Raw genomic sequence first — 21,358 nt, forward strand, 5'->3', positions numbered from 1 at the left:
TGCTGACAGCCAGGCGGGAGAACAAGCTGAGTAATCACGCGACTGCTTGCGCAGCAGCCAGGCCGAAAATTTCTGTTACCAGTCGCTGGCGCACCGAGCGAGATGCCGCGCCCAACACGCTCCGTGTCCGGGGCCGTCGCCGACGACAAAGAGTTCGGCCCCGAGGTTTCATCGCGAGGCGGAGGCGATGGCGAGCCCAAGTCGGGGCGGATCGTCGACGCTCAGGAGCTGCTGGACGCGATGACGTGCCCAGTATCGGGTCTCGTCTTTGTGGACCCGGTGACCACGACCTGCGGGCACACGTTCAGCCGACAGTCCCTGGCGCGGTGGATGACGTCGACGGGATCGAACCAGCGGGACGGCGCGGGCCCGTCGTGTCCGACGTGCAGGGCTCCGCTGTACCACGAGTCTCCCCACCAGTGGCCGGTGAACACGGTGCTGGTGGACCTGGCGGAGAGATTTCTCCGAGACGAGATGATCGAGGCGCGGACGCTGACGTACAAGATGCCCGGCGCGATCGCGGGTGGATCGGGGGTGGACGGTGACTCTCAAGCCGGCCAGATCCTCGGTGAGCTCCCCCTGTTCGTCCTGGACTCCATGACCCCGGGGCAGGAGCTGACGCTCAACGTGTTCGAGGAGAGGTACAAGCTCATGATAAGGCGGTGCCTCCAGGCGACGCGAAAGTTCGGCATGGTGGGATTGGCGCGACCCGCGGCGACGCACGGACCGTCACGAGGCGTGGGAGGAGACGGCGGTTTTAGCGTCGAGGCGGGTGAATCGAACGGGAGGGATGGCGTCGAAAGGAGGGAAGGCGTCGAAGCGCGCCACGAGCACGCGGGCGCGAGTCGGCTGCTCCGGTACCTCCTCGCCGACCCGTCGCCGCCGGGAGCCCGGGGCGGCACGTTTCACGCCGATCACGCGGTGGAGTGCGTGATAACCGCGTTCCAGGAGTTGTTGGACGGGCGGCTCCTGCTCAGGTGCCGCGCCACGCGACACGTGCGCATCGTGGACTCCAGGGACGAACCCGGAGGCGCGGGATACACCTGCGCCACGGTGGAGGCGGTGGTCGACTCGGACGTTCACCCGCCCCGCCCGGGACGTCCGTCGAGGTGCGCCCGGCGTCGTCGTGAGTGCGCCGTCCGTCGCGAGTACCCCCGTGATTCGCACGCGTTCGAGAGATGGCGACGCGTCCGGTGGTGACGCGTCGGCGTCGATCCTCGCGCGCGTGTGCGCCGGGGTAGCGCCGGACGACCTCGCGGACCGGGACCGGGCGAAGATGCTGCTGAGCATGGAGATGGCGGCGGGGATCCACCACGTGTGGCTGGCGCACGTGGCGGGGCGCACCATCGGGTGGCAAAGGCCCGTGGACTGTCCCGCCGCGGACGACCTGGAGCGATGGTCGCCCCCCTCGGACCCGCCGGAGGACTGGGTGCGCTCGCGGTATCCCGTGCGCGAGAGCGGGGCACTCGGGGGGCGATCGGGGGTCGATCGGTTCCCTTCTCCCAACGATTTCCTGCGCAGGTCGTACGGCGGTGACGTCGAGAACCTGCTCGCGATGTGCGGGAGCAGGCCGGCGGCGCACATGCCCACCGAGCTCTCGTGGTGGTTCACCCGAGTGGCCAACCCTCTGCCGCCGCTGGGAGCCGCGCTGGAGCTTCGACCCGACGCGTTGCGGTGCACCAGCGCGACGGATCGGTTCAGAAACGTGTGGGCTAAGCTGTTCGCGTCCATGGTATCCCGCCACGGCCTCAAGCCCACGCAGTTCAGGGGCGCGAGACCCATGGCCGACGCGACGATCGCGAGCCTCGTGTGCGAGGCGCTCGACCCCGACCCGGCCACCGCGTTCGGAGCGGTGTGGTACCCGGCCATCGCCGAGCTCAGGGACCGCGGAACAACTACCGCGACAGTTCCGTCGTCGTCTGATGGCGCGCCGCCCGTGATACAATACGAGGGTGCCGTGGAGGATTCCGAAGGACGCGCGTACAGACGAGCGCGGGTCGAGGACGTCGAGGCGTTGATCGACGCGGTGACGCGAACCCTGGAGCTTCCAATCGCCGCCGACGAGTGGTCACCCGTAGAGGGAAGGTTCCTTTCGTACGTGTACGTGTCGCCGAGCGATTTCGAGGGACCCGGACCCGCCATGCGATTACCCCCGGTTCCCCCCGACGTCGATCGCGAGGGACCCGGACGATCGACGCGCGTACCCCCGGTACCCCCGGCGAGCCCCGGATCGCGATCGACGGCCCGCTCTGGAATTCTCGGCGGGCCCGGGTCGGCGGGTGGGCTCGCGGCGGTCGCCCGGCGGGGCGGCGTGCCCGCGGTGTGCTGGTGCCTGCACCTGAGGCTGTCGTCGATGCTTCCGGTGGAGTGGGACGACGCGGTGTCGCGCATCGCCGCGGCGTTGCGGGGCTTGGATCCCACGCGCGGGGCGCCCGCGGTGGAGGGTACCGTCGTCCCGATTCCCGAGTACGCGCCCCAGCCCGGGGACTGGTTCTCGGCGGGGAAGTGCGTGGGACGGCGACGCGCGCGACTGGCGGGGCGGGTCGGGGCGTCGTACGGTAGGGTCGCGGGTGCGACGGTGGGCGCGGTCGTGTGGGCGTACTACGTGGTGTGCGAGCTCTTCCTGTTGACGGCGCTGGCGCTCGGGCTGTTTGGGCGCCCCGGGCGCAATCGATTCCCGCAGTCGTTTGTGAGGGGCGCCGCCTTGGCACTCGCGGCTGCGGCGCTCTTCGGCGTCCTCTCCTACGTGCCGTAGCGATGCGTGACATGAATTTGAACGCCAACGTCGTGACTCTGCTATTACAATCCGTAGCCCTCTAGCTAGGAGACTTTCGCTCACTCCTCGGATGGGATCAGACCCTGTTGGTCAGGTTGTCGCCCATCGCCCTGCGCTGGTTCGAACCGTACGCCCCACCCGCGCGTCTCTTCTTGTTCGCCTTGACCGTGTGCGCCACCGTGAGTTTCTCCGTGGTGGAGTACTTCCAGTCGTGGAACGCCTTCATGCTATCCCGCCCCGCGTCCAGCAGCTTCTCCTCCTCCCTGGACAGGAGGTGCCTGTCCTTGAACTCCGACGTGCTCAGCGCGGCGCCCACCAGGAGCTTGCTGTACCTCGCGGTGAACGCCTTCTCGAGCTGCTCGTGGAGCTCCTCGTCGCGCAGGAGCTCGGTGAACCTGGCGCCAAACTCGAAGAAGTGCGGGTTAAAGTCCCTCAGGGGCACGTTCTTGGGTTCCGCCTCCACCACCTGCCACACGCGCTCGTCGAAGCAGTCCGGCATCTTGGGCCCCACCATGTTCTGCTCGAAGAGCTTGGGCACCAGCCAGAAGGGCAGCTCCACCTCCTCGCCCATCGGAAGGTCCCGCGTCTGGCACATCTTGTCCATCTCTTTCCCCAGGCCCGTGCACCCGCTGTTGAACACCACCGGAACCCTCGTCTGCTCCGCGAGGAAGCTGTCGATGTCAAAGTACCTCGACATCGCGGCCGTGCGTCGTGCGCTCTGTCGCGATTGCGTTTGAAAAATCCGCTCGGGTTTCAAATCCCAGCTGACAGGTGGGATCGATTCACCAACCTCCGCTCCTACGTCGCGGCCTGGGCAATCTCAAATAGGCGCGATGAGACACGATCGACGCTCCGAACGTGTTCTGCGCGTGTGTGCGCCTCCCTCTCGCGCGTTCGCCTGTGCGCTTCTACGGCCTGTTGAAAAGGATTTTCAAATAAACGTTCGGCCGACCCGTTTCGTTGCGGGGGGAAAATTTCAATCCCAAAAAGCGTACGACACCCAGTTATGAATTAAATAAATCTAAACATAAATTGACTCAATTTTACAACTAAACGTCGGTGTTCTTATACTCATCCGTAGGGTATCCGTCCAGAAGCCTCACGTCCACCACCGTCATCCCCGCGGCTTTCGCGCTCTGCATCCCCAGCTCCGCGTCTTCGTACGCGGTGCACCTCTTGGGATCGACGCCCAACTTCTCGGCCGCCAGGAGGTACAAATCAGGCGCGGGCTTGCCGTGCTTGACGTCCTCGCACGTCACCAAAGCGTCGAACAGGTCGAGGATGCCGTGCCCCCTGAGGTGGCCCGTCACCGTGGGCTTCACTCCGGAGGAAGCCACCGCGATGGGGAGGCCCTTCGCTTTCGCGTCCCTCGCGATGGCCACCACCGGATGGATCAGCTCCGGTCCCTGGCTCATGATCTCGTCCGCGAGCTCCTGCGAGGGGAACGGAAGGAGATGGAATATTAATATTCCTCGTCAGCACGGTTTCGACCCCTCGGGACGGTGCGACGGGACGAAAGGATGGGGATTTCGACGCGAGGCGGGGGTACGGTGGGCGTGCATACGTTCTCACCTTGCACCTCGCCGCCATGGCGTCCAGGTCCGGGGTCTTCCCCTGCTCCTCGGCGAGTATCTCGAATATCCTCCTTATGGGCACTCCCGCGAGGTCGTAGAACTGCTTCTTCGACATGGTCATGTCGAACTCCTCGCACGTTTGCTTATCGGCGACGTAGAAACCGCCCATGGTGTCCACCAGGGTACCGTCACAGTCTGCGGGGATGGCGTTTCGGGGCGTGGGATGGTCAGGGATCGGGTTCCGGCGCTAGGGTGCCCAAGGGTGCCCAGACGCGTGAGAAAAGGCCGCGTGGGAGCTTTTCGTGTGCAAAAGGTCGCGGCGGCGGGGGCGGGTCGGGAAGGGTCGGGACGCACCAAAAACGAGCGCGGCTGGGTCCTCGAGACCACCCCACGTGGGGTGCGTCTTCGGCTCGGGTCCTTCGCTACCACCTCCCATCTCTCCGTGTCACGCGCGCCCGGGTGCGGGTCCAAATGGTCGCTATCCGTAAAGTTGCGTCCGTCTCGTGATTTTCTCGCGGACGGTGGGCAGCTGACTCGATATTTGGGCCCCGCATCGCCCGGGCTATCGTCACACGGGCACGGCGGAGGTTGCCGCCGACGACGCTGATGGGGGGCGAGCGAGGTCCGGAGAAGCCTCGTGGAGCGGGCGGCGCGTTGTCCCCCGCGGCACGTCGCCAGCAGAGGCAACGGGACCGGCGCGAGAAGCTGGCGAGGGAGAAGAAGGCGGGGGCTTCCAAGGAGAAGGCGAGTGCGGCGGCTGGCGCGGGTGGAGCGGCTTCCAAGCGACCGCCGGCGGGAGGATCGGCGCGTGGCGAGGTGAAACGCGCCAGGAGAGAGTCGTCTTCGGGCTCGGAGGACGACGTCGGCGATGACTCGGTGGACGAGAGCGGGGACGACGCCGAGGGGCCCGGCGCCGCGGGCGGGGACGATGATGATGCGGTCGAGCGCACGGGCGCGTACGGCAGCTACGGGAGGACGGACGGTCGGATGTCTGTGGAGGATGATGAGTGGGCGACGGCGCCGAGGACGTGGGCCGCGCTCGCGCCTTACCTCTCCGACTATCACGACAAGAAGATCTGGGCGCCGTTCTACTACGACGGAGCCGCCGGCAAGCGACTGAGGGATGCGGGGTTCACGCGAGTCGTGCACAAGAGGGAGGATTTCTTCAAGCGCGTCAACGACCGGGTGTTCGTCAAGTCCGTGTCCGCGGTGGTGGATAACCCGCCGTACACGGGCAAAGGGATGAAGGAGAGGGTGCTGAGGGCGCTGGTGGCAGTGGACGTGCCGTTCTGTCTGCTCCTGCCGCTGGGCGTTTTGCACACGGCGACGGTGAGGGAGATCCTCGACCCTGAGCACGTGCAGGCGCTGATACCTCGGCGGTGCTGGGTGAGCAAGAGCGGGCAGCGGGAGGTGCCGTTCAAGTACCTGGTGTGGCTGTGCTACAAGATGAGACTGCCGCGGGACCTCGTCCTGATGCCGGACACGTGAGATTAGCCAGTATATAGCGAGTAGGGAAGACGTGAAATCATTTCGCGATTGCGACGACGCGTTATTCGTCAAAAAGTTAGTGGTGGGCGTCGTGGCCGGCTCTCTGGACAGGGATCGCGCCCGGCCCAGCCTTGGCCTGCGCCTCCGCCTTCTTCGCCTCCTCCTCCGCCTTCTTCTTGGCGAGCTCCTCCCTCCGCGTCGGCGCGTACGCCACCAGCTCCTGCAGAGTCTGCTGACCCGCCGCGTCCAACCCACCCGCGAGCGCCTGGAACCTCTGAACATCCGTCGACTGCGTCACCTGGACCGTCTCGGCGAAGAGAATGAACGGGTCGACGTCGTCGATCGGCGACGTGAAGTTCTCGTCGTCGGTCAGCATACCGTCGTCGAAGTCCTCGTCGTCGTCGTCGTCGTCCTCATCCCCGGTCCTCCTCCTGTACGGGTTCACCGCCGTGGCCCGCTTCGCCATCGCCTCCAGCTCCGCGTGGTCGAGCTCCTCCTCCTCCTCGTCGTCGTCGCCCAGGTCCTCGTCGCCCCCGAAGTCCTCTTCGTCGGAGCCCCAACCGTAAAAACCTCCCGGGTGCTTGGCCTCGAACTCCTTCCTCTCCTTCTCCTGCTCCCTCAGGTCCACCAGCAAACTCACGACAGCCGCGCAAATCTGGCCCATACCCGCGGCAACCTCGGCGGGGAGGGACTGCGCCGGGGTTTGGATCAACGCCACCAGCCCGAGGATGCAAACCTTCTTGTCGTGCTCCCTCCTGTGGTGCTTGCGCTTGTTTCCACCTTTTCTGGTTCGATCGCCGAGCATGCCGAACCAGGTCTGCAGCGCGGTTCCCAGGGCGCCGTTCTTGACCAGTATATCCAGGGTCAGCGCCGCGTTGTACCACAGGCAGTTGGCCACGATCTGGATGAGAAGGTCCTTCAGGTAGGTCAGCTCGCACGTCTTGAGCCTCTCCAGCGCGACAGCCAGATAAGGAGCCACGCAATCGTCCACCCGACCCTTGCAGTTCTGGAGGACGCACTCGAGCAGCTTGGGCGCGGGGAGCATCTCCGGCTCGGGGATGTCGTTATTCAGGAGCACGCCGGATGCGACCCTGAGGCAGTCGCCTTTGCAGGTGGGGTGCGCCAGGAACGTTTCGGTGCCGCGCGAGATGTAGTTGTCCATCGGAACCAGGATGTTCTCGAAGTACTGCACGCCGTACTCGCCGTCGAGCGCGCTGATGAGCACGGGCCACAGCTCCCACATCGCCGGGGACACGGCGGGGGCGTAGTACGTCATGTAAGACAAAATCTCCAAAACCTCCTCGTACACGTCGTATCCGTCGGCGCCGAGCATCTTCCTCATGATGGGCATCAGCGCCGGCTCGAGCTGCGCGTACATGTGGGGCAGCGCGGAGAGGGATTCGAGGATGGTGGCTATCGCGCGTAGGCACCCCACGGAAGCGAGCGCGCCGGTGAAGTCGTCTTCGTCAGTCTGGTCTTGCGACCCGTTCAGTTTCCAAAACGCGGCAACCAGGTTCTGGGTCATGCCCATGGCGTACGGTGCAATCTCCTCGCCGAACTTCTCCACGATCGTCTCCAGGGTGAACACCATCTCTTCCGACTCGACCTCGTTCATCAGCGCGAAGAACTCGTCCAGGAGCTGGGGCAGGATGGGCCGAATCTGGGAGATGTCATCCGCCGTCTCCACGAAAGACCCGAGCGACACGATGGCGTCAACCTTCACCGGCAGGTCAGGATCCTTGAGGCAGTTCACCACACCCGCGAAGAGCGCCATGAAATTCTGCGGGTTCGCAAACTCGATTTCGGCGTACACACCCGCGCACCACGCAGCCTTGGCCCTGACGTGACCGTGCGGGGACTGGAAGGAGGGGAGCACGTGCGCCGTGAGCATGGGCTCGAGCTGTTCCATGTACCCCGGGGTGGTCTTGAGCTTCTCCTGGAGCGACCCGATGCAGTGGAGCGCACCGGCGAGCTCGGGGTGCGGTGCGTTGGCGCCCAACTCGTTGCACCGGGTGAATATCTGCACGATGAACCCCATGAGCTTGGGCATGTTCTCCTTTGTGCGGCACCTGCAAACCTCCACGAGAAAGTTGACGGCGGCGGCTCGGGGCGAGTACATCTCCTCGATGATGTCGTTACCCCGGCGGATGTACTCCTGCGGGTCCTCCTCCCACAGCTCGGCGTCCACCTGGTTAAAACACACGATTTGAAAAACCACGTTGAACATGAGGGTCTCCATGTGGGGCTTCATGAGCTTGTACGTGTTGCCGTGCGACAGCGCGGTCGTGAGGTACTGGAGGGCCAGGTTTATGATTCGGTCCGGCAGGTAGCCACCGCCGGAAAGCGTGGCCAGCAGCTGCATGTACGACTGGAGGAACACGCACGATACCTGCTCCTTGAACGTCTTGGCGAACTCCTTGTACTCGGGCTTGACCTGCTTGGGGTTGCCGTACCTGCTGAACAGACGGTTGGCGATGTGCAGGCTCCATTTCTTCGCCTTCCACCACGGGAAGTTCTTTCGCTCGGTCCTGTCGCTCGGCTGTCCCTCGGCGGGCACCTGCATGCCGATGATCTGGTGGAAACACGTGATCCACGCGCCGAACACGTCCGCGCGCATCAACGCGGGTGGGAGATCCAGGTAGGTGGCGTTCCAGTACGTCTTCAGTATGAGCTTCACCAACGTGGCCAGCGTCTTGTCCCGCCTCTGCGCCTCGTTGGCGATGAGCGACTGGAGCATCTGGAGCAACCTCGGGAAGGCATTCTCGATGACGGGGGCGAGAACCTCCCTCTCGTCCTTGTCTTTGAATTCGTACTTGCGGCAGATGACCTGGATGACCTGCACGGCGCCGTACACGCGCGCGATGTCGTCGGTGCCTAGGTGACCCATGAGCGTGGGCAGGAGGTCGGGCCATCGCTCGGGAAAGTCGTGTTGCACCGCGACGCGCATGACCTCAGTGAGCTGGCTGCGGATGAGCTCGGGCGATTGAATGAACGACTCGAGGATGTTGGCGCGGATGGTGGCCTTGTCCTCGTCGTGCAGCCTGGCGCTCTCCTCCTTTCTGGGCTCCCACCCCTTGGCCGAGATGTTCTTCAGGTGGATCGCCGCCGCCTGACGGATGCCGAGGTCCGCCTGAGGGGCGGAGGCGACCTGCATGAGGCCGACGATGTACCCCTTGGCGTAGTCGTGCTGCTTCAGGTACGCCTCAGCCTGCTCGCGGGTGGCCACGTCGGGCGATAGCGTCGCCTGAAGCACCTGCACGAGCTCCTCGACGGACGCCACCATCGTGCCGAGCGCTCAGAACGACAGCGCGAGGAGAAAATCCAACCGCCGACTGCCGACGCGAGGTTTGGCGGCGGCGAGGCGCGCGGCCTTTCGCTGGCGATTCGCGTTCCTGCGACGCGTTCGCTCGACAAACGAGACCTCAAGCGGATGCGTTGCACTCGCGAAAGGCGTGCCCTCGACCACTCGGCGGGTCTGGGCGCTCGATGATGTGGCGGAAGCCGACCAGCCGCCGACGAGGAAATAAACCCTCAGCTGCCACCGTTCGTGCGCCAGCGGGGGGAGTGGAAATTGAAACTGACCAGCCAGACGTTGACTCACGCGCGGCGGGGACTGGCATCATTCATCACTCTTCTCTTTCTTGCACAACGACGCAACCCAATAAAAGTTAGTACGTAGAGTCGCGGCGGGCCACACTTTAAGGTCCGCCGCCTCGCATCCTCATCACACCCCCCCCACACAAGTTCAGCCGCGTCCCTTACCAGGAGTACTTGGCCTCAATCAGCTTCTCCTCGTACCTCTCGGCGGCGAGTCCCCACGAGAGGTCCTGCTGCATGCCCGACAGCTGGATCTTCTTGAACGTATCCTTATCCTCCCTGTACGTGCCGAGTGCCCATCCGACAGCCTCCTGGAACTTGTTCGTCAGGGCCTCGTCGAACTGCCATCCCGTGCCCTCCTTGGTGTGGGGGTTGTAGGGGCGAACCGTCTCCCGAAGTCCGCCCACCGCGTGAACAACCGGCACCGTCCCGTACCTCATGGCGTAGAGCTGGTTCAATCCGCACGGCTCGAACCTGGAGGGCATGAGGAGGATGTCGCAGCCGGCGGTGATGCGGTGCGCCATCTCGACGCTGAACCCGACCCAGCACCTGCACTTGTCCTTGTGGTCGTTCTCCATGCTTCGCAGCGACTGCTCCAGGTCCTCGCGGCCCGAGCCGAGCATCACGAGCTGCACATCCTGGCCCATGAGCCAGTGCCTGGCGTCCGTGATGAGGTCCACGCCCTTCTGGTGGTCCAACCGGCCGATGAACCCGAGCAGCGGCACGTCGTCCCTCTCCGGCAGACCCAGCTGTCTCTGGAGCGCTCGCTTGCACTCCAACTTCCCGTCAAAGCCGCTCGCGTCGGGCGCGTACCGCGTGTACCCGTCGCCGTCGAGGAAGTTGTCGTACTCCGGGGACCACTCCTCGAGGTCTATGCCGTTGACGATGCCCGTGAGCTTGTCGCCCTGCTCGCGGAGTAAGGGCGCGAGGCCCCAGCCGCCCATGTCGGTGGTGATCTCCCACGCGTATCCGGCGGAGACGGCGATAATCTTGGACGCAAACTTCAGTCCCGCCTGCATCTGGTTCATGCACTCGCCGCCGAACGGGTCGTCGAGGTAGAAGTGCTCCTTGTAATGGTCGGGAAGCTGCAGGGAGTAGAACTCGTCGAGGGGACCGCGGCCCTGGAACGCCATGTTGTGGATGACAAACACCGACCTGGCGTACGGCAACTTGCCGTGGTCCTGGTAGTACGCCGAGAGGTACACCGGGAGCAACGACGTGTGCCAGTCGTTGGCCATGTACACGAGGTCGCTGTCACCGTACGGGGTGCGGTCTTCGCCGCACGGCACGTGCCAGACAGCCTCGATGGCCGCCTGGCAGAGCATTGCGTTGCGGAAGTTAGCCGCGTGCCTGTCACCCGCGTAGATGTTATCGGCGACGGAGTGGTAGCACTGGTGGTCGATGAAGACGGTGTCCACGCCGTTCTTGTGCATGTGGAAGTACCCGACCTCCGCTTGGTTACCCATCACGTTGAACGTGATCCGAACCCCGGTGTCGATGGCACCGTCGTAGTTTTTATACCTGGGCATCACCACCATCACTCGATGACCCCGGGCCTGAAGACCCTTGGGAAGCGCCGCCGCGACGTCGCCCAAGCCGCCAGTCTTGGCGAAGGGCGCGCACTCGGACGCCACGACCACGATGTTGAGCTTCTCCTTGCAGAGCATCTTCTGCGTCTCCTCGGTCATCGGCGCGTTGGGATCAATCACCAGCGGGTTCTGCGCCGAGCCAACCTGGCCAACCTCCACAACCTGCTGCTGCTGCTGCTGCGCGAGGTTGGGGTTGGGCGGCGGGATGTGCGCGGGCCTGTCGGTGCTGGGCACGCCCGGCGCGGACATCGGCGGCGGCGCGGGCGGCGCGGGCATCGCCGGGGGCGCCACGTACGCGTTCTGCTGCGCCGTCGTCGGCGGGGGCGGCGCGGGCGCCGTCGGCGGGGGCGGCGCCTCCAGGCTCGACGACGGAGTAGCGTTGGAGTCCGAGGGACCCGCGTACCCGAACGGGTTGTACCCGCCTCCCGCCGACGCGTGTCCGGGGATGCTGAACCCCGGGGGAAGCGATGGCGCCTTCGGGGTCATGTCCGGCCTCGCGGGTCCCGTCACGGGGGGCGGCGCTTCGGGCGCGTCCGGCATCCCCTGGGGCCTCGCCTGCGGGACGGGCGGCGGCGGCATCTGCGGGGGAGCCGCGGGCGGCGCCTGCGCCCGGGGCACCGGCGGCGGGGGTACCGGCGGCGGGGGCACCGGCGGCGGGGGTACCGGCGGCGGGGGTGAGAAATTCGGCGGGGGCGCGCCAGCCACGGGCGGCGGCTGGAACGTCACCGGCGGAGGCTGGAACGTGGGCTCCACCCTGGGGGCTGGCGGCTCCGCCCGCGGGGGTTCCTTGGGCGGCGGCGGCGGCCTCGGCATGGTGAACCCGCCTCCTCCGAACGGCATCGGCGGGGGTGGAACCGCGACGTCGTCGCCGCCGAAGGGGTAGTTGATCTGCGGCGGAGCCGGCGGCGGGACGGGCGCGACGGAGTTTTGGAAAGCCGTCTTGGGCGCCGCATCTTTGCCCGTCCCGGTGCCCGCGTACCCGGCGGTGGGATCGGGCATGCCCGCCTTGTTCAGCTGCTCCCTCAGTTCCTGCGGTGTATTCGGTTCGTGAAGGGGTCGCGGGTCAGCCGGGACGTTCGGATGGGCCGACGGGACGCGCGTCGGGCGGCCATCTTGGCGGTCTAGATCTTTCGGGTTTTTTTTTTCACGCACCGCCTGGAGCTCCTTGCGCATCGCGAGCTTGTCCATGAGCTTCTGCTGCTTCTCCTTCAGCCTCGCCCGCATCGCCGCCACGTCTGCGTCGGACTTGGGCGGGGTGAGCGCCTCGGTGGACACGTCCGGGCGCGTCTCCGAGACCCCCCTGCGCCCCGGCGCGATGGGACGAACCCACCTCTTTGTTCCGTTGTTTCGACGGTGTGTCGAACGGTCAGTTGCGCGGTTGCCGCCCATGGCGCGCGCGGCGCCCATAGCGGCGTGCGGGCACAACACGGCGTGCGCGGAAGACATCGCGACGGTGTGTTCGTTTCACGCTTCGCGTCCGAACCGATCAAGTTTCGGCGGTGGGTCGACTCACGCCCCGCTCGCGCACCCCCTCCGGTGGATGCTGACAAGAGATCCTTCCCTCGGACGCTCTCCCGCGTTTCCGCGAATGCTCCTTCGCCTCGGCCTCAACCGCCGTCGACGGGACTCGTGACGTACCCTCGCTCCGAGGGACGGTTCGCTGGCGTATGTACAGTACCAGCAGGGCGATCCGCGGCTCGCCGGGACGCGCCTGTGTGTGTGCGCGCGTCCCGGGGCGCCGTATCCCATCAAACACCGAAAACACCCCCAACCGCGGAAACGTGCCTGCTGACTCAATGCCCTGCCGCCGTGGCACATTCAACGGACCAAACGTCGAATCAAGAAACCATCAAACGGTCAACATTGGCGATACTTTCGGGACGCAATCTGATTGGTCGAGAGAGCTGAATCGTGAGAGCGAAAAGCGGCAAAAAAGTTCACCTGTTCCGCGGTGCATCGAACCCCGCGGTCCAAAAACGCCAAGGCTCGGGAAGAAGACACGTCGACTTCGAGTTCCCTCCAAGCCTCAAGCGGTCGCGCCGTGCCGACCAGAGCAGCGAAGCGCCGCGCTGCGTTGGAGACTTTAATCGACGCGATCGTGAGCTAAAGTGTCGATGCCGACGACGATGTCCGCCGTCGCCGTGAGCATGTCCGCGACGACGCACGCGCGCCCGAGGGCGGCGTCGTCGTCGCGCGCCGAGGGTACCCGCGCGACTTCCGCGATCGGGGCGACGATGACGAGCTCGACGATGACGAAACGTCGCCGCCGGCAGTCGCGAGCCGTGACCCTCACGGTTCGAGCCTCCGCGTCCGACGAGCCCTCGTCCAAACCCAAGAAGAGCGACGAGAAGTACAGCAACCTGACCAAGATGCGGTCCGAGGCGCAGGCGCCCTTCCGCACCGCGCGCATGTTCGTCTTCGGCGCCTTCGCCGCGAACGCCGCGCTCGGTCTCTCCATCGCCACGCTCCAGGCGGTGACCAAGGCGCTGGGCGCGCCGTCCGCGCCGCCGCTCGACCAGTCCCTCCAGAACATCGGCATCGACCTCGGCGCCGCCCTGTTCTTCGGATACCTGTACAAGAAGGACGCGGAGAACAGGGAGAAGCAGATGGCGCGCATATCCAGGGAGGAGAGGCTCTCAGCGCTCAAGTGCGAGCTCTCCTCTGGGAAGGTGGTGTCGCTCTTCGACCTTCGCGGGTTCTCCCGGGTGGTCATCGCGGCGGGCGACGCGGACTACTGCAACGCGTCCATCGCAGCCGCCGAGGCGGTGAAAGACCCGCTGTTGGAGAGGGGCGTGCTCGTGATACCCCTCGTGCTCGGCGGCGCAGCCGAAAGCGTAGACGCGCCCGACGACGCCACGGACCGACGGTTCAGGGCCACCCCGGTGTACACGGACAAGTGGGTCAAGTGGATCGACGAACAGAAGAGGGAGGCCAAGGTGGCGGCTGGTAAGGGCGTGTACGTGGGGCTGAGGATGGACGGGCGGGTGCGGAGCAGCGGTGTCGGGACGCCGCCGTGGGAGAAGTTCGCGAAGGAGCTCCCGCCGGCGGACAAGTGGGGAGGTTTCCTGGACGGGTTCGACGGCAGGGTGGGCGTGGACACGTGACCGACGGGAGAGGAGAAGGCGCCGATCGATGGGATGGGAGAGTAGACCGCCGCGAGCTCGTGTTCAATACGACACCACGATGAATACGCGCTCGAGCTCTCGTCGAGTTCGACGCCACGAGGCGTGTTTTCAGATTTCTGTTTTCGTTTTGGCTTGGTTTTGGCTTCGTTTGGCGACGGCTTTCCGGGGCAGAACCAGACGCACCGACCCACGCCACCATGCTGAGCAAGCAAGTCGAGCACGTCATCGAGTCGAAGAACCCCGCCAAGATGGCGAAGCACAAGGGCGAGCCGTGGGGACCGATGAAGATCGGGTTGGGGATCGCGATGGGCATGTTCGGAGCTCCCAAGTCCGAGGCTCGTGACAGTCGCCCTCGGCGCGGACCCGACCCCCTCCTAACCGGCCCGATTCCCTACGACGAGTGGCGCAAAATCTTCAAAAATGCCCCTATCCCCCTATCGACCTTACCCGAAAAGTGTCCACCCGACCCTCGTGACCCTCGGGAGTTCGACGAGGCCTCGGACGACGAGGCCTCGGACGACGAAGGCTTTCGTGAGGCTTTCGCAAAAAGGCTTAGGTGAACCTCGTGCCCTCGAGAACCGCCCACACCGCGTTCCCAACACGCACCGAGACCTTCCCCACCGACATCATGCACAAGTACCGACGCGCGACTGACGCGGTCGTCCTCGCCCTCCTCGCCGCCGCGCTCGTCTGCACCGGCGCGCACGCGGCTGAGACACCCGACCCGCCCTGTCTGGAGATAAGCACCGAGGGTATCGAGCAACTCAGGGAGCCCTGCATGGACCCCGCGCTCGCTTGCGCGGACGAGGGGTGCCTCGGCGCCATGGTCGAGTGGCTCGCGCCGCAGTTTGAAGCCGCCGACGTCGATACCTCGCTCTACCAGGACGTGAGCCCGGAGTGGATGGTTCAGTGCTTCGCGCCCAACTTGTCCGCGTACATGGAGACGATCCCAGTCGCAACCTTTATGTCCCTGCGCGAGTGCGACTACGCCCCGTACGTCGAGCGGTGGCCCGAGCTCGCAACCTTCGACTTCTCCGCCGTGTCAACCTCCGACTTCATGCGCGCCATGCCCCCGGGTATGCTGATGGAGATCCTGTCCAACCAGCGGAGGCAGAACCGAGGGTGGTGAGTGATGACTTTTCTGAAACTTTTTCGCAAACGTCTCTCGTCTGATGAATGAAAACGTACGTCTAAGACTCACGTCGTCACGGCGACCGACGCCGCCGTCTCCAGCGTCTCCCGCACGAACGCCCTGTTCCTCTCCGCCACGAACCTGTCCGCGCCGCCCCCGGGTTCGGACGACGATACCGATCGCGCGACGCTAACCTCCGCGACGGACGTTCCGATCGATTCCGACGTCGACATCTTCCCGGCTCCGGCGGAAACGACCGAACCCTTCCCCGCCGCTCGCCTCCTCGCGGTCGTCGCCGTCGCTCGCTCGCCTATCGTCCCTCCGTTCGCCCGCGCCGCCCGCTCGGCCTCCACGGATCGTCGATCGCGTCGCTCAGCCTCGGCGTCGGCCCTCGCGGCTTCGTACCTCGCTCTGCCGCCGCGCGAGTGCTCCGCCGACCTCTGATACGTCCACACCGCGTAGCACATGTCGGTGAAGGAAAAATCCGGCCAGAGCACCTCCTGGAAGCACAACACGGCGTGGCCCGATATCCCCCACAGCATAAAGTCCGACAGACGCGTCTCGCCGCTCGTGCGGATGAGCAGGTCCACCGGCGGCGCCCCCGGTTTGCGTCCCGTTTCATCCGACGGCCCTTCGTTTGCGCCAGCCGTGGTCCGTCGCCAGCTGTGTTCCCTCCCGTTCGTCGTCGTCGTCGGTTCCACCCCGTCAAAGCGCCCCCCGTCGAAATCGAACTGCGCGCCGTGCATGCACCGCTCCATCGTACGTTCCGTCACGTCGTCCACGGGGTCCAGGGTTCCCTCCCCAACGCCCCTCGCCATGGCGCCCACCGCCAAACAAACATCCTCTCGTCCCGTGTACGCGAAGCACACGTTGAGCACCGGTCCATCGCTGTGCGCCGCGGTGGCCGCCATGACGCGCGCCGCGGCCCTTCGCACCCCGGGCGGCAGCATGTGCAGCTCGCCGAGCACCTGCACGCGGACGTTTCGGTCGTGAATCACGCGGGACGTCGCCATCTCGTCCAGCCTCCGCTCGGCGAGTTGAAAGAGGACGTCCACCTCCGTCTCCGATCGCTTGAAGTTGTCGGTGCTGAAGGCGTAGACGCTGAGGCACTCGACGCCCAGCGCGAGGGACCACTCGAGCACCTCGAGCAGCTTCTCGGCTCCGAACTCGTGCCCGCTCTCCTTCCGTAGTCCTCGGGTCTCGGCGAACCGCCTGTTTCCGTCCATCACGATGGCGACGTGCTTAGGAATCGGACCGCCGCTCCTGAGGACGACCGCCACGGCTTTACGGAGCCACGCGGCCCAACCTTTGCCGACGGAATCGCGTCGCGACGACGGCGGCGCCCCACGTGCGAAACCGAAGGCCCGCCACCACCACCTCGGGCTCGTGAGTCCCATGCCGGGCGCGAGACACGCGGCTCGGATCTGGCTGGTGTCGATCCGGTGCCGTCTGCGTCTGCGGACGTCCGGGCCTCCTCTGCTAGATCTGCGCCACCCGTTTCGCGGGTCGCGGTCGCTACGCGGCTGGTAGTCAGAAAGGCTGGGGCAAATGGTTAAATACTCGATTGACAGGACCATCAAATGCATTTGCGCTCCATCGTGACATGGCTGATTGGGATTAGCCGAAAATTGGCTCGGAGCTCGGGCAGTCTCCGACTGATCAGGGGGACAAAGAGCTTTCCTCGGACGATGTCGAATTCCCCCCCGTCCATTGTTACCGTCGCCGGCTCTCACCCTCGGTCACAGTAACATGTCCGTCCTCGCGACGGTCGCCGCCGATATCGACTGGGCCACGGTACTCGCCTACGCGTTCACCGTCATGGCCGCGTACGTCGCCCTCACCGTGGCGGCGGTCGCGTCTCCCATCGCCCGTCGGATACTTTTCAAGTCGAGGCTGTACGCTCGGGGAATCGCGCACATGGTGCTGAGCCGAGAGAAGAAGAACTGGCCCAAGCAGCGAGGCAACGGCGTTCCCGTCGGGAAAAATATCATCACCAAGCGCATCGTCTTCATCAGGCACGGCGAGAGCACCTGGAACCAGGTGTTCAACCGAGGATTCGGATACCGATTCCCGTTCCGCCTGTTCGAGGGTGTCCTCACCGAGGTTGTCGGCCTGCTCTCCCGCTCGTCCTTCTTCTTCGACGCGCCGCTGTCCGACCTCGGAAACCTGGAGGCGAAGAAGCTTCGCGCGTTCCTCACCTCCAAGGAGGACGGACCAGTCGGCAAGGACGCAGACGCCCTCGCCGGCGTCAAGGGCACGTCGATCCTGGTCACCTCCAACCTGCGCAGAGCCGCGCAGACGATGGCTGTCGCGTTCTGGGACCGCGTCGCGGTGACCGGCGAGAAGATCTACGTGCTGTCGTGCCTGCAGGAGATGGCGCGTAACGTGGACACGTGCGCGCTCGCGGGTCCCGGCGAGCCCGTCCCGCTCCGCGGCATCGAGGAACAGATCCCCGACATTCAAAACGTCCCGGCGGGGCCCATCCGCGCCTTGCTGGAGCGCAGGCGGGTCACCGACAGCGGCAGCGTCGTCGCCGAGAGCGGACACTTCAACGCGGGTAACAAACCGCTGATGCGCAACGGCCACGCGTCCATGCTCGAGTTTGCGCACTGGTCCGCCGCGCAGGACGCGTCAACAATAATCGTCGGCGGGCACTCCCTCTGGTTTAAAGAGTTCTTCAAGTGCTTCATCAAACCCGAGCAGGAGCACGTCGCGCAGCGCAAGAAGATCGTCAACTGCGGCGTCGTCGCCTTCGACCTCAAGTGCGGGACGGACGCCAGCGGAAACGTCGGCTTCAGCATCGATAGCTCTTCCGTGCGCATCGTGTACGGCGGATTCGGCAAGTGAAGTCTGCTCTTATTATCATCCTCGGTATGAGCTACAAACGCTCGACTTGTAACCCTCATCACGCATCATCGTATCGTGAACTACTCCTCGCCCTCCTCCTTTCTCCACCACTGCAGAAGCTCCATGACCTCCCGCTGCGTCGTCTCGCAGAACCCGTCCATGCCGAGGTGATTCGTCCGCTTCGGGCTGAACGGGTTCTCGCACTCCGTCGCCGCCCCCTCGATGCCCAGCAGCGCAAACGCCATCGCCGCGACGGCTGGAATCGTGCCCCATCCCCAGTACCCCTCGTACACGAACGGCAGGCAGAGCACGAACCCCATCAGGATCGTCCGCAGGTGCGACACGTAGGCTATGGGCAACCGGGTGGCCTTGATGCGTTCCATGGTTCCGCAGTGGTCGATCAGGGCGGCGATGTCCTTCTCCATCGTCTGCATCAGCTGCGCCGCCATGTGCGGTTCCATCTTTCGAACAGGGTGGTGCGCCGACGGGTATCTCAGCTCCGGCGTAACCTCGCGCGCGTCGCTCTTCCACGTGCGCATGGCGCGGATGGACTCCACCGCCGCGTTGGGCTCCACCTGCGCCTTGATCATCTCCATTAGCTTATCCTCCCCTTCCACCGCCATGAGCGCGGCGGTGGCGGCGCGTCTCATCTTCCGAGCGCAGTACAGCGCAAAGTGCTTCGCGTCCTTTTCCATCGTCTCCACCTCGTCCGCGCCGAGGAACCCCGCGACTTGTTCGAACGGAAACCTCTCCCGTCGTAACACGCACTTGACGCCCACGCCAAAGGCGACGCACCAGCGAACGAGCTCCTCGGCCTGCGACGGCGCGATGGGTCCGATGGCGACGATGGCGTTGTCGCACAGCGAGTACGACTTGAAGATTATGGCGCCCCACGCCGCTCGGCAGTCCCAGAACCTGACCGCCGCGCGAGCCATGCGGAACACGAGCATGAACCCCAGCGTGGTGAATATGAGCGTGTACATCCGCTCGAACTCCTCGAGGTCGTAGAGCTCGCTCCGCAGCGCGTCCCATCGCTTGCGCGCCGCGGTCCACGCCGCGGCCACGACGACGCAGAGCGCCCACGCCCACGCGTAGTTGCCCGGCGCCCTGTCCACGAACATGAACGTCGTCTGCGTCCACGAGCGGTAGTCGTAGTACCGCGGGAGGCCCTTGGAGGAGCTCTGGAAGGCATCGCATCGCGCCTTCACCGAATCAGGGTGCAGCGCGGTCTCCCACAGCCGACCCGGCGGTCGACTCGACGAGTTCTCCGCGCGCCCCGGGCTCGTCGCGCGTACGTTTTCGACGGCACCGTGGTTCTCATTCTTTGGGGTGCCGTCGACCGCCTTGCCGTCCCCTTCCACGTCCACCACCACCGCGCTCGCGCTCGCCGCCGCGGCATCGATCGCGGGGGGCTCGATGCTCGTCCACGAGGTGTCTCGTTTCATCGTAGTACCGGCTCGAGACGCGCGCGGCTCGAAGTGCGCCGCTGCGAGTTCGTTGGAAAAACGTTGCTTGGCGCGTCATCCGCTCACATCCGGCAGTCCCCGACCTACCGACACGGCCACGTCTTCGCGCGGACACTGGAGAAGACGCGGGCGCTATCCGCCCCGACCCTCCCGCGATGATGTCCTCCGTGAGCCTGCGTCGCGCCCTTCTCGGCGCGATGACCTCCTCGCGCGCATCTCTCGCGCGTCTGGGCTCGTCCCGCGCCCGGCTCGCCCCGGCTCGCCCCGGCGCGACCCCCACCGCCGCCGGGCGATCGTCCCGCCCCGCTCGTCGCGGTCGGATGTCGTCGTGCGGAACCCCTCGCGCGGCCGCGACGCTCTCGTCGCCGCCCGCGTCCGAACGGCCATCGCCCGACCCGCCCGGTCCGCTGGACCACGCGCGGCACAGGGACGCGGTGCTGTCCCAGCTGCCGCCCGGTAAGCTCGTGTACGTGCCCGCGGGCAAGGCGCAGACGAGGAACGGCGTCGAGGGAAACGCGAGGTTCCGCCAGGAGCCGGATTTTCTCTACCTGACGGGCGTCGAGGAGCCCGGGTACCACGCGCTGTTTGGCACCGGCGCCGACGCGCCGTTCGTGCTCATCGCGCCGAGGCAAGACCCGGAGATGGACGTGTGGTGCGGCAAGCAGGCGTCGAGGGACGAGCTCAGGGCGGTCACCGGCGCCGACATCGTCTACTACGACGACGAATTCCACAAGGCGCTCGACGCCGTGGAGGCCCAGGAGGGTCAGACCGTCTTCGTCCCTTCCCACGACGCCGCGACACTGCCGAACGACCCCGACGGACTCTTCCTGGGGTTGCGCCCGGAGACCACCGCGCTGGGCAAGGTGATGGCCAAGGCCAGGTCGTTGAAGACGTCCGAGGAGATCGATTGCCTTCGGTTCGCGAACGAAGTCTCCGGAGACGCGCACGTCGCGATGTGGCGACACGCGGCGCGGGCGTTTAGGGTTACGAACGGGCAACCGGGACAGCTGTGGGAACACGAGCTGGAGGCGGTGTTCGCCGGGGAGACGATGAAAAGAGGGTTGAGGCACCTCGGGTACCCGTCCATCGTCGGCGCGGGTGTTCACGCGGCGACGCTCCACTACGAGCGCAACGACGCGCGGGTGCGCTCGGCGGATGACTTGGTGCTGGTGGACGCCGGCGCGGAGTGGCGGGGGTACACCGCGGACATCACGCGGACGTTCCCGGCGGGCGGCAAGTTCGAGGCGAGGCGCAGGGCGGTGTACGAGGCGGTGCTCGACGTGCAGGTGCGGGCCATCGCGGAGATGCGAGCCGGCGCCAACTGGCAGATGGTCGGCGCGAGGGCCAAGCTGAACACGGTGCAGAACCTGATCGATTTAGGAATCGTGCGGGGTAACGCGCAGGACGCGGTGATGGCGGGGGTGTGCGGGCTGTTCCTGCCGCACTCGCTGGGTCACCTGCTGGGCCTGCAGGTGCACGACGTCGGTCCGGGCGGGCCCGTTCCGGATGGCGCGCTCGCGCCCGGACACGTGGTGACGTGCGAGCCGGGCATCTACTTTGTCGACGGGTTACTGGAACCCGCGCTCGAAGACAGGTTCCTCAAGGACTTTTTGGTGAGGGACGAGATCGAGCGGTTCAAGGCGGTGGGCGGGGTGCGAATCGAGGATAACGTAGCCATCACCGAGGACGGAGCCGAGAACCTCACGACGTGCCCGAAGACGGTGGAGGAGATCGAGGCAATCTGTAGGGACGCTTGAGGCGTTT

General features: G+C 65.7%; 14 protein-coding genes across 14 annotated transcripts; 8 read left to right on the plus strand and 6 right to left on the minus strand.

The window, feature by feature from the left end:
* Positions 1–102: 102 nt before the first annotated feature.
* On the plus strand, positions 103–2,855 carry MICPUN_64288 (predicted protein; the record flags this gene model as incomplete). Its single annotated transcript, XM_002506232.1, has 2 exons — positions 103–1,109; positions 1,177–2,855. 2 exons carry the CDS (start codon positions 103–105, stop codon positions 2,753–2,755), a joined length of 2,586 nt encoding a protein of 861 aa, XP_002506278.1. The 3' UTR covers positions 2,756–2,855.
* MICPUN_88554 (predicted protein) lies at positions 2,853–3,473 on the minus strand (the record flags this gene model as incomplete). Its single annotated transcript, XM_002506411.1, has 1 exon — positions 2,853–3,473. One exon carries the CDS (start codon positions 3,471–3,473, stop codon positions 2,853–2,855), a length of 621 nt encoding a protein of 206 aa, XP_002506457.1.
* Positions 3,474–3,789: 316 nt separating this feature from the next.
* Positions 3,790–4,779, minus strand: MICPUN_109522 (predicted protein). Its single transcript, XM_002506412.1, has 3 exons — positions 4,705–4,779; positions 4,349–4,545; positions 3,790–4,209 (listed from the first exon to the last, which is right to left on the minus strand). Exons 2-3 carry the CDS (start codon positions 4,517–4,519, stop codon positions 3,826–3,828), a joined length of 555 nt encoding a protein of 184 aa, XP_002506458.1. The 5' UTR covers positions 4,520–4,545; positions 4,705–4,779; the 3' UTR covers positions 3,790–3,825.
* Positions 4,780–4,956: 177 nt separating this feature from the next.
* On the plus strand, positions 4,957–5,838 carry MICPUN_64290 (predicted protein; the record flags this gene model as incomplete). The annotated part of the gene is made up of 1 exon (XM_002506233.1): positions 4,957–5,838. One exon carries the CDS (start codon positions 4,957–4,959, stop codon positions 5,836–5,838), a length of 882 nt encoding a protein of 293 aa, XP_002506279.1.
* Positions 5,839–5,914: 76 nt separating this feature from the next.
* MICPUN_88792 (predicted protein) lies at positions 5,915–9,121 on the minus strand (the record flags this gene model as incomplete). Its single annotated transcript, XM_002506413.1, has 1 exon — positions 5,915–9,121. One exon carries the CDS (start codon positions 9,119–9,121, stop codon positions 5,915–5,917), a length of 3,207 nt encoding a protein of 1,068 aa, XP_002506459.1.
* Positions 9,122–9,324: 203 nt separating this feature from the next.
* Positions 9,325–9,510, plus strand: MICPUN_50698 (predicted protein; the record flags this gene model as incomplete). Its single annotated transcript, XM_002506234.1, has 1 exon — positions 9,325–9,510. One exon carries the CDS (start codon positions 9,325–9,327, stop codon positions 9,508–9,510), a length of 186 nt encoding a protein of 61 aa, XP_002506280.1.
* An 86-nt stretch (positions 9,511–9,596) lies between these two features.
* Positions 9,597–11,102, minus strand: SSIIA (glycosyltransferase family 5 protein; the record flags this gene model as incomplete). Its single annotated transcript, XM_002506414.1, has 1 exon — positions 9,597–11,102. One exon carries the CDS (start codon positions 11,100–11,102, stop codon positions 9,597–9,599), a length of 1,506 nt encoding a protein of 501 aa, XP_002506460.1.
* A 2,196-nt stretch (positions 11,103–13,298) lies between these two features.
* On the plus strand, positions 13,299–14,218 carry MICPUN_109524 (predicted protein). The gene has a single exon (XM_002506235.1). It carries the CDS (start codon positions 13,394–13,396, stop codon positions 14,126–14,128), a length of 735 nt encoding a protein of 244 aa, XP_002506281.1. The 5' UTR covers positions 13,299–13,393; the 3' UTR covers positions 14,129–14,218.
* A 179-nt stretch (positions 14,219–14,397) lies between these two features.
* On the plus strand, positions 14,398–14,709 carry MICPUN_64294 (predicted protein; the record flags this gene model as incomplete). The annotated part of the gene is made up of 1 exon (XM_002506236.1): positions 14,398–14,709. One exon carries the CDS (start codon positions 14,398–14,400, stop codon positions 14,707–14,709), a length of 312 nt encoding a protein of 103 aa, XP_002506282.1.
* Positions 14,710–14,777: 68 nt separating this feature from the next.
* MICPUN_64295 (predicted protein) lies at positions 14,778–15,278 on the plus strand (the record flags this gene model as incomplete). Its single annotated transcript, XM_002506237.1, has 1 exon — positions 14,778–15,278. One exon carries the CDS (start codon positions 14,778–14,780, stop codon positions 15,276–15,278), a length of 501 nt encoding a protein of 166 aa, XP_002506283.1.
* Positions 15,279–15,613: 335 nt separating this feature from the next.
* MICPUN_70424 (predicted protein) lies at positions 15,614–16,537 on the minus strand (the record flags this gene model as incomplete). Its single annotated transcript, XM_002506415.1, has 2 exons — positions 15,614–15,912; positions 16,045–16,537. Coding segments are annotated over 2 exons (792 nt in total), but the record flags the coding sequence as incomplete, so codon positions are not given.
* Positions 16,538–17,030: 493 nt separating this feature from the next.
* On the plus strand, positions 17,031–18,128 carry MICPUN_64297 (predicted protein; the record flags this gene model as incomplete). The annotated part of the gene is made up of 1 exon (XM_002506238.1): positions 17,031–18,128. One exon carries the CDS (start codon positions 17,031–17,033, stop codon positions 18,126–18,128), a length of 1,098 nt encoding a protein of 365 aa, XP_002506284.1.
* Positions 18,129–18,208: 80 nt separating this feature from the next.
* On the minus strand, positions 18,209–19,111 carry MICPUN_88715 (predicted protein; the record flags this gene model as incomplete). Its single annotated transcript, XM_002506416.1, has 2 exons — positions 18,209–18,620; positions 18,795–19,111. The coding sequence occupies 2 exons, from the start codon at positions 19,109–19,111 to the stop codon at positions 18,209–18,211; spliced, it is 729 nt and encodes a 242-aa protein (XP_002506462.1).
* Positions 19,112–19,914: 803 nt separating this feature from the next.
* On the plus strand, positions 19,915–21,351 carry MICPUN_88789 (predicted protein; the record flags this gene model as incomplete). Its single annotated transcript, XM_002506239.1, has 1 exon — positions 19,915–21,351. The coding sequence occupies one exon, from the start codon at positions 19,915–19,917 to the stop codon at positions 21,349–21,351; it is 1,437 nt and encodes a 478-aa protein (XP_002506285.1).
* Between the last annotated feature and the right edge of the window lie 7 nt (positions 21,352–21,358).

Source organism: Micromonas commoda, chromosome 15 (genome assembly GCF_000090985.2).
Source record: "Micromonas commoda chromosome 15, complete sequence".
NCBI classification, from domain to species: domain Eukaryota; kingdom Viridiplantae; phylum Chlorophyta; class Mamiellophyceae; order Mamiellales; family Mamiellaceae; genus Micromonas; species Micromonas commoda.

Coding starts and splice junctions, on each gene's coding strand:
- MICPUN_109522 (XM_002506412.1), bottom strand. CDS start 4,519: ATGGGCGGTTTCTACGTCGCCGATAAGCAAACGTGCGAGGAGTTCGAC. Junction 4,210..4,348: donor CCATGGCGGCGAGGTGCAAG/GTGAGAACGTAT, acceptor TTCCCCTCGCAG/GAGCTCGCGGACGAGATCAT.
- MICPUN_109524 (XM_002506235.1), top strand. CDS start 13,394: ATGCGGTCCGAGGCGCAGGCGCCCTTCCGCACCGCGCGCATGTTCGTC.